This window comes from Sylvia atricapilla, chromosome 3 (assembly GCF_009819655.1).
Source record: "Sylvia atricapilla isolate bSylAtr1 chromosome 3, bSylAtr1.pri, whole genome shotgun sequence".
Taxonomy (NCBI): domain Eukaryota; kingdom Metazoa; phylum Chordata; class Aves; order Passeriformes; family Sylviidae; genus Sylvia; species Sylvia atricapilla.
Window position 1 is genome coordinate 1,466,212 of NC_089142.1, and position 10,122 is coordinate 1,476,333.

The 10,122-nt window shown below is 48.1% G+C and overlaps 1 protein-coding gene across 3 annotated transcripts in view; it reads right to left on the minus strand.

Moving 5' to 3' along the window:
* Window positions 1-1,336, minus strand: part of LOC136358661 (elongator complex protein 3-like) — a 38,673-nt gene extending 37,337 nt beyond the window's left edge. For 2 of the 3 annotated variants that reach the window (XM_066314579.1, XM_066314580.1), the window contains exons 1-2: window positions 1,261-1,336; window positions 615-714 (exon numbers count right to left, since the gene is read on the minus strand). In XM_066314579.1, coding sequence (XP_066170676.1) covers window positions 615-714; window positions 1,261-1,288 — 128 coding nt within the window. In that variant the 5' untranslated portion in view covers window positions 1,289-1,336. The remainder of the gene's footprint in view (window positions 1-614; window positions 715-1,260) is intronic. The other variant, XM_066314581.1, reaches the window with a different exon arrangement.
* Window positions 1,337-10,122: the final 8,786 nt, after the last annotated feature.

Sequence of the window (10,122 nt, forward strand, 5' to 3'; positions counted from 1 at the left end):
TCAAATTCAGGTTTTCTCACTCCACACAAATAAAAGAGAGAGAAATTCCTGTAAACACCAAAATCAGGTTTTCTCACTCCACATAAATAAAGGGGGGAGAAATTCCTGTAAACAAAAAATTCAGGTTTTTTTCCTCCACATAAATAAAAGAGGGAGAAATTCATGTAAACATCAAATTCAGGGTTTTCTCATCCACATAAATAAAGAGGGAGAAATTCCTGTAAACACCAAATTCAGGTTTTCTCACTCCACAAAAATAAAGGAAGAAGAATATCCTGTAAACACCAAAATCAGATTTTATCACTCCACAAACACGAGGAAAAAAGAAGTTTCTCTGAACAAATCCGGGTGCCACACGCTGCTAAAACAATCTGATTTAATATTATTTCTGTATCAATATTTCCTTTCCCTGATGGATTCGTGACTACTGAGGGATGAGGGGAAAAAAAGAAAAATAGTTCCTTGGCGTTTTTCACCCATTTGAGACCCCACAGCAAATCAGCCCCGAATTTACTGATTTTGGTGTCTTTATGGCCCAAAAAATGTGAGAGGAAATGTGTGAAAACGAAAGCTGAAAGCCCAGGGTGTGCCCAACCCAGCCCTGAGACACTCACTTGTTGAGATCCACATCTTTTCCCTGCTCGTGAGCCTCCAGCAGCTGCTTTATGATGTCAGCAATGGTCATCACCATCAGCTCGGCCTGGCTGAGCTCCCCTGCAACGGGAATGGGAAAAAAAAAAACACCAAAAAATCAAAACAAAACAAATAGGGAAGATTCAGAGAATTTTCCCGCTTGTCACAACCCAGAGGCAGCCTGAAATTCCTGGCACGGAATTATGGAAGGTTGGAAAAGCGCTGAAAGACCGCAGAGTCGCAGCATTCCCGGCACTGCCGAGGTCACCAGGGACTCGTGTCCCCAAGTACCACATCCACAGGGATTTTAAATCCCTCCAGGAATGGAGACTCCACCCCTGCTCTGGGCAGTTGGGCCAGGGATGGACAGCCCTTTAAGTGAAGAAATTCCTCTAATTATCCAGCCTGAACCTTTCCTGGCACAATCTGAGGCCGTTTCCCCTCATCCTGTCCCTGTTCACTGGGTCCCCCTCTGGCTGTCCCCTCCTGTCAGCGAGTTGTGCAGAGCCACAAGGTCCCGCTGAGCCTCCTTTTCCCCACCCCGAGCCCCCTCAGCTCCCTCAGCCGCCCGTCCTCCAGCTCCATTCCCTCTCCTCGGTGCGTTTTTTTAAATTTTCTTTCTTTTACCTTTCCCATTTTTCCTTTTCTGCTTCATCTCGGCGGATTCCCGCGGCCTGGCCCGCCGCGCTGCCGTAAAGCAGCGCTGTCGTAAAGCAGCGCTGTCGTAAAGCAACGCTGCCGCGCGCCGTCGCGAAAGCGCCGTAAAGCGCGGTGCGGCACATGAGGGATGCAGTTGCGCCATCAACCGCCAGGGGGCGCTGGGACCGCACCAGGAGGGGACTCCCCTCACCTCCCCGATCCCGGTTTTTTGGGGGTAAATTCCCTAATTTTAAGGAGTTTTAGGGGTCTACACGGGTTTTAAGGGATTTTGGGGGTCCCCACGGGTTTTTGGGAGGGGGTTTGGGGTCCTCCTGCCCCCGTTAAGATGCTCGGTTGGATGGTGTTAGCGGAACGTTGCAGTGTCAGGTGAATGCAGGGTCGCCTGGATAAAAGAATCAGTCATGGAATCAGTCAAGGAATCATGGAATTAGAGAATCAAGGAATCAGGGAGAATCACTAAATCACGGTGTCAGAGAGTCGAGGAATCTGGGAAGTGCAGAATGATGGAATTGTGGAATCACAGAGTGGTGGAATCTCAGTCATGGAGCCGCAGAGTCATAATGACAAAATGGTGGAATCACAGACTCCCAGAATCCCAGAACTGTGGAGTGATGAAATCACAGAATTCTGTGCCAGAAAGCCACAGAATCTCAGAATTGCACAGTGATGGAATCATGCAATCACAGAGTCATGAAATCATCGAATCCTAAAGTCACAGATCCACAGACTTCCAGAATCTCAGAATCATAGAACCACAGTCATGGAATCACAGAATAGCAGACACACAGAATCAGTCATAGACTCATGGAATTACAGAATCAGAGCATCATGGAATCATTCAGTCACAGAATTGCAGTATCATGGAATCGCAGAGGCAGAGAATCACAGAATCGTGGAATCGCAGTCTCACAACATCACAGAACTTCAGAATCATGGAATCACAGAATCCTGGAATCGCAGTCTCACAAGATCAGAGAACTTCAGAATCACAGAATCACGGAATTACTGATTCACAAAATGACAGAACTACAGAATTAGAGAATCATGGAATTCCAGAACCTCAGACTCACAAAACCAAGGAATAGCAGACTCATAAAATCATGAAGTCACAGACTCACGCAGTCACAGAATCTCGGACTCCCAAACCCACAGAATCTCAGATTTGCAGATTCTCAGGATGGGTCAGGCTGGAAGGGACCACAGGGTGTCACTGGTGCCACCACCCTGCTCCAGCAGGGCCATCCCAGGGCACAGGGTGCAGGATTATGTCCAGAGGACTCCGGAATATCCCAGTGAGGAGACTCCAGACCCTCTCTGGACAGTCTGCTCAGTGCTCGATCACTGCACAGTGAAGTTTTTCCTCCTGTCCAGGTGGAGCTTGCTGGGCTCAGTCCCTGCCCGTTCCTCTGGGGCCATTGCTGACCCCCTGGAGCAGAGCCTGGCCCTGCTCTGAGCCCTCCCTGCACACAGGGACACCCAGGGCTCAGTTCCCTCTCATTTATCTCCTCTCAAAGCTGAACCCCAGCTCCCTCAGCCTTTCCTCCTCAGGGACATGCTCCAGGTCCTTCATCACCTTTATTGCTGTGCCTGCTCCAGGAGCTCCGTGTGCCTCCTGTCCTGATGATCCCAGACCTGGACACAGCATTCCCGGGGTATAAAAACGTCCTGGTGGCTGCTCTGACAGCTGATGATTAAGAAGGGACAATTCCTGAAATTCCCACTAGTGGGATCGTCCTGTTTCCCCATTAAAATCCATTTATTCCTCGGGGTCTTGTTTCCAAATTCCTGCTTGCGTTGGGATCTGCCCTGAGGGATCCCACACGGGCCTGAGGAGGCCACGGCACTGGATGGTAGCAAAGCATCAGCTGGAGAAGGGAAAAAAGATTTTAATATCTGATTGACATGCCCACTAGTGGGATCATCCTGTTTCCTCGTTAAAATCCTTCCTTTTCCCAGGGTTTGTTCCCAAATTCCCATTTTGGTGGGATCTGCCCTGAGGGATCCCACATGGGCCTGAGGACGCCATGACTTCTTGGTGCTAGATGGTAGCAAAGCATCAGCTGGAGGAGAGAAAAACTATTTAAATTTCTGACTGAAATTCCCTCTAGTGGCATAGTCCTGTTTCCCCATTAAAATCCATTCTTTTCCCGGGATCTTGTTCCCAAATTCCTGTTTGTGCTGGGATCTGCCCTGAGGGATCCCACACGGGCCTGAGGAGGCCGCGGCACTGGATGGTAGCAAAGCATCGGCTGGAGAAGGGAAAAACGATTTTAATATCTGATTGAAATTCCCACTAATGGGATTATCCTGTTTCCCCATTAAAATCCATTTATTCCTTGGGGTCTTGTTTCCAAATTCCTGTTTGTGCTGGGATCTGCCCTGAGGGATCCCACACGGGCCTGAGGCCACGGCCCCTTGGCACTAGATGGTAGCAAAGCATCAACTGGAAGAGAGAAAAATGATTTTAATATCTGATTGACATGCCCAGTAGTGGGATCATCCTGTTTCCTCGTTAAAATCCTTTCTTTTCCCGGGATCTTGTTCCCAAATTCCTGCTTGTGCTGGGATCTGCCCTGAGGGATCCCGCACGGGCCTGAGGACGCCATGACTTCTTGGTGCTAGATGGAGGCATCAACTGGAGGAGCATCAACTGGAGGAGAGAAAAACGATTTAAATTTCTGACTGAAATTCCCTCTAGTGGCATAGTCCTCTTTCCCCATTAAAATCCATTTTTTCCCTGGAGTCCTGTTCCCAAATTCCCGCTTGTGCTGGGATCTGCCCTGAGGGATCCCACACAGGCCTGAGGAGGCCGCGGCACTGGATGGTAGCAAAGCATCGGCTGGAGAAGGAAAAAACTATTTAAATTTCTGATTGAAATTCTCAATAATGGGACCATGCTGTTTCCCCGTTAAAATCCTTTCTTTTTCCAGTGGTCTTGTTCTCAAATTCCTGTTTGTGCTGGGATCTGCCCTGAGGGATCCCACACGGGCCTGAGGAGGCCGCGGCACTGGATGGTAGCAAAGCATCGGCTGGAGAAGGAAAAAACTATTTAAATTTCTGATTGACATGCCCAGTAGTGGGATCATCCTGTTTCCCTGTCAAAATCCATTTTTTCCCTGGAGTCCTGTTGCCAAATTCCTGTTTGTGCTGGGATCTGCCCTGAGGGATCCCACACGGGCCTGAGGAGGCCGTGGCACTGGATGGTAGCAAAACATCGGCTAAAGGAGAGAAAAACAATTTAAATTTCTGACTGAATTTCCCACTAGTGGGATAGTCCTGTTTCCCTGTCAAAATCCTTTCTTTTCCCGGAGTCTTGTTCCCAAATTCCTGTTTGTGCTGGGAATCTGCCCTGAGGGATCCCACATGGGCCTGAGGACGCCATGGCTTCTTGGTGCTAGATGGTAGCAAAGCATCAGCTGGAGAAGGGAAAAAAGATTTTAATATCTGATTGACGTGCCCACTAGTGAGATCATCCTGTTTCCCTGTCAAAATCCTTTCTTTTCCCGGGGTTTGTTCCCAAATTCCCGTTTTGGTGGGATCTGCCCTGAGGGATCCCACACGGGCCTGAGGAGGCTGCAGCACTGGATGGTAGCAAAACATCGGCTAAAGGAGAGAAAAATGATTTAAATTTCTGACTGAAGTTCCCAATAGTGGGACATGCCCAATAGTGGGACCATCCTCTTTCCCCATTAAAATCCATTTTTTTCCCCAGTCTTGTTCCCAAATTCCTGTTTGTGCTGGGATCTGCCCTGAGGGATCCCACATGGGCCTGAGGACGCCATGGCTTCTTGCTGCTAGATGGTAGCAAAGCATCAGCTGGAGAAGGGAAAAAAGATTTTAATTTCTGATTGACGTGCCCACTAGTGGGATTATCCTGTTTCCCTGTTAAAATCCTTTCTTTTCCTGGGGTTTGTTCCCAAATTCCCATTTTGGTGGGATTCTGCCCTGAGGGATCCCACATGGGCCTGGGGATGCCATGGCTTCTTGGTGCTAGATGGTAGCAAAGCATCAGCTGGAGAAGGAAAAAACTATTTAAATTTCTGATTGACATGCCCAGTAGTGGGATCATCCTGTTTCCCTGCCAAAATCCATTTTTTTCCCGGGGTCTTGTCCCCAAATTCCTGTTTGTGCTGGGATCTGCCCTGAGGGATCCCACACGGGCCTGAGGAGGCCGCGGCACTGGATGGTAGCAAAACATCGGCTAAAGGAGAGAAAAACGATTTAAATTTCCGACTGAAATTCCCACTAGTGGGATCATCCTGTTTCCCCGTTAAAATCCTGTCTTTTCCGGGTTCTTGTTCCCAAATTCCCGTTTGTGCTGGGATCTGCCCTGAGGGATCCCACACGGGCCTGAGGAGGCCGCGGCCCCTCGGCACTGGATGGTAGCAAAGCATCAACTGGAGGAGAGAAAAACGATTTTAATATCTGATTGACGTGCCCACTAGTGGGATTATCCTGTTTCCCCGTTAAAATCCTTTCTTTTCTCGGGGTTTGTTCCCAAATTCCCATTTTGGTGGGATCTGCCCTGAGGGATCCCACACGGGCCTGAGGAGGCCGTGGCACTGGATGGTAGCAAAGCATCAGCTGGAGGAGGGAAAAAAGATTTTAATATCTGATTGACATGCCCAATAGTGGGATCATCCTGTTTCCCCGTTAAAATCCTTTCTTTTCCTGGGGTTTCTTCCCAAATTCCCGTTTGTGCTGGGATCTGCCCTGAGGGATCCCACACGGGCCTGAGGCCACGGCCCCTTGGCACTAGATGGTAGCAAAGCATCAACTGGAAGAGAGAAAAATGATTTTAATATCTGACTGAAATTCCCACTAATGGGATCATCCTGTTTCCCTGTCAAAATCCTTTCTTTTCCCGGGGTCTTGTTCCCAAATTCCCGTTTGTGCTGGGATCTGCCCTGAGGGATCCCACACGGGCCTGAGGAGGCCGTGGCACTGGATGGTAGCAAAGCATCAACTGGAGAAGGGAAAAAAGATTTTAACATCTGATTAACGTGCCCACTAGTGGGATTATCCTGTTTCCCCGTTAAAATCCATTTTTTTCCCCAGGGTCGTGTTCCAAATTCCCGTTTGTGCTGGGATCTGCCCTGAGGGACCCCACACAGGCCTGAGGAGGCCGTGGCACTTGCTGGCAGCAAATCATGGGCTGGAGAAGGAAAAAACTATTTAAATTTCTGTTTGACATGCCCAGTAGTGGGATTATCCTGTTTCCCTGTCAAAATCCATTCTTTTCCCGTGGTCTTGTCCCCAAATTCCCGTTTGTGCTGGGATCTGCCCTGAGGGATCCCACACGGGCCTGAGTGGCCATGGCACTAGATGGTAGCAAAACATCGGCTAAAGGAGAGAAAAACAATTTAAATTTCTGACTGAATTTCCCAATAATGGGATCATCCTGTTTCCCCATTAAAATCCATTTTTTCCCCCGGGGTCTTGTTCCCAAATTCCTGTTTGTGCTGGAATCCGCCCTGTGGGATCCCACACGGGCACTAGATGGTAGCAAAGCATCAACTGGAGGAGGAAAAAACGGATTTTAATAAAGGAAAAACCAGGCTGGGTTTTCCCAGAAAAAGCAGAAAACTCCCTCCCGGAGACGCGCGGGTTCCGGGGAGCGCACGGAGGGAGAAGATGGGGAATGGCTGAAAGGAGCAGGGAAAGGGAAAGAGGCTGAGGAAATCACTGAAAACAAACCCAGGGTCATAAATGAGTATGACAAAATTCAAACAGCGTTTAATATTTTAAAACCGTGGTTAAAATGTAACTTTTGAGGAGAAGAAGCGGAGGCAAATTCCCTCCCCTTCCTTCTCCAGTTCAGCAGAAAGGAAGAAACTGAGATAAAAAAGCTATTTTCATCTGGAGATGGGAAAGTTTTGAGGAAAAAAAAAATCCCGAGAAACGTTAATTAAAATAAATTTATTGCCTCCGTGTATCGTGAAATTATTCGGATGTGCATATATAATATTTTCTGACCTAATGTGTAATCAGTGGGTTCATTGGAAGGACACGTGAGGAAGAGGAGAACCTTCATCCCTCCCCAAAGATGAGGAGCCCCCTAAAAAGGGAATGATGGACTCTGTGCAGTGGAGGTGGAAATAATTTTATTAATTAAAAATAGGAGGGAATAGGAGGTGACCCGCAGTATAAAAACATTAATTTTAGAACATCTTATGCGGTATAAATTTATTTTTGTATTATTATTTAGAACCAATGCTATCAGCAAATTACTATAACCTTTAAGCAGCTCGAATTAAACTTGCTGCTACGTTTTATTTTGTTCCAGAGGTCTCCTTGAGGTTTCCTGCATCCCAAATTCTGCAACATATAAAATATATGAATAAAATCAGCTCGGGATACTTCTGTGAATATCCAGCGACTTCTAAAACTCAACATGAGCTTCAAACTTCTGGAGACAAGGATTTATTTCCTCAGCTCCTATTTGGGGAATTGGCAACTGTTTGGTTTTTGCTGTTTGCCAGGGTCTTCATCAGCTCCCAAATCTCCTTCCTGGTGGAAAATCCTGGTCAATCCCTGAATTCTGGTGGGTCACAAAGCTACTTGTGAGCAGAGAGGGAATATTGCCTGGATTAAAAAAAAAAAGCAGAACTGTGGAGGAGGAGAGAACAGGCAGCAAGAGGGGGAAAAAAAAATTAAAAATCCACTAAATTACAGATAAAACTGAAGGGAGACGCTGGCAATGGCCGTGTGACCTGCTCTGGGGGTTTGTGGGATGGTCAAAAACTTCCTCAGAAAAATCTCCGGATCCAGGCGCCGTTCTGAGGAATTTTGGCATCACTTTGCGCGGGTTCGCAGGGAGGGAAAAGGGCAAAGGGCAGCAGGAAGGAGCTCTTCCCATCGGCTGGGAGGGTTTAAAAGGCAGCCAGATCCTGCTGCGGTGCCTGAGGTTGGCTCGAGGGTGTTTGGAAATCAAATCCCGGGGTGGAACAGGATGAAATAATGTTTAAATCGTCGGCTCCCACCGCTGCCTCCTCCAGCAGGCACAAGGCGATGGATTCCAAACCCATTCCCGTATCCTTGCGCCTCCCCAAAAAAACAACTCCTCACAGCCCTGGGTGCTGCCTGCTCCTTATCGCCTTCATCCACCGATTGCAGCAACTTTTTATCTCGCCTTGATTTCCTCTCCGTTTGCTCTTCCAGAGGAATCGATCAACCCTTTATCCACCTCCCGACGCTTCGCTTCTCCTCCTGCTCCCGCTTTTCCTGGCGGCGGCTCACGTTCCCTCACCTCCCACCTCTCCGCCACCAGAGGTGGAATTCGGCATTCCCAAAAAATCCCCCCACCTGCTTCCCCCAAGCCCACGCGAAAGTCGCGCATTTCTCTTTTTCCCTCCCTCCAAAGATTTCTGCTCCTTTAGCTCAGAACGACGAGGAAAATTCCATTTTTTGGCTCCCGAGTAGCGACCTCTGCCATTCCCCCGGGGCCAGGAACACCAGGGAAGCGCAGGTGGAGTTTTGGGAGAGCCAAGCTCGGCTCAGAAGAGATCCCGGCGTGTTTGGGTTTGTTCCCCACATCTGAGCGGGGCCGTAGCCCAGGGCTCGCCTTCTCATCTCTGCTGCTGCCGCTGGAATCCGGCTGCTGCTGATTCAGTGGCCCCTGGGCTTTCCGAGGTGCCTTTAATCCCCATTCCAGTCGGGCAGGACCTGGAAACGCCGATTTTTGCCGAGTTTGGCGATTCCTTATCTGGGAATTCGCTCCGAAGCGGGGCAAGGACCATCCGCAGCCCCAGGCGCGCAGGGCAGATGCGGTTTTATCCCCAGGCAGCGGATGGAAATCTTTCTTCTCCTCTCCGTTTCAAATTCCAGCCCGTTTCCTCACCTCAGGAACGATTGTAAAACGTGTTTACGGACAAGTGTGAGTACATCGGGTTTTATTCTGATTGATGGGGTTTCTGGAGGTCTGATGGAATTCCGAGGATAACTTGGCTCAACGCCTTCCTGGATGTTTCTGTTTGTTATTTTACAGCCAAAAAAATAACCAAATAAATAAATACCAAAAAAAAAAATAAATTGTAAATCAGAGAAGGTTTAAGGTTTAAAATGAGCACTTAAGATACAGCAAAGGCACAGAGTCTCTCCAAGAGCCACTCAGATCCTGGGAACTGAACAATTCCAGGGAATACTGATGGGAAAACGTAAATCATTGACATAATTTCCATGCTTGGGACGTGGATCTAACCCTCAACTAATGGAAACCAAGAAAATAAAAAGCTTGGATTTAGGAAGCCAAGGAAATACTCCTGGAGTGATTGGTTTAACTTGATTTATATGTAAAAAAAAAAGGCTGGAGAGGAGAGATTTGCAATTCCAGGGAATGATGCTGGTGAACGTTTTGGTTTGCTCCACCTCCCTTTAAATTCTCAACGCTTCACTTTCTTAATCAAAATCCATCAGTCTGTTCTTCTGCATAATTAACAGATCTGAAGGTACGGGAGATAATTCCCGTCTCTAAGTTCCTGCCTGATTTTTTCGGGAGGTGGCAGCTCAGATTTATCGGGTTTTAAGGCCTGGGATGAACCAGGAAAACCAGGAAAAAAAAAACCCAAGGTCTGGGAGAGGGAACTGCACTGAGTTGTCAAATTTGGATGTTCTCAATCCGTGGGATGCTGTGGCCTGGAATTCCCAAAATCCGTGAAATCCTACAATGAGATGGATCAATCTGCTCACAAGAGCAGAGGTTTCCTCCTAATCCACACTGAAATGGCCAGGGGAGGATTAGGCTGGATATCGGGAGAAATGTTTTCACATTGATTCCATGAAGAATGGAATCTCCAATCCACCAAATTTGGGAATCACCGCTCCCGGGAG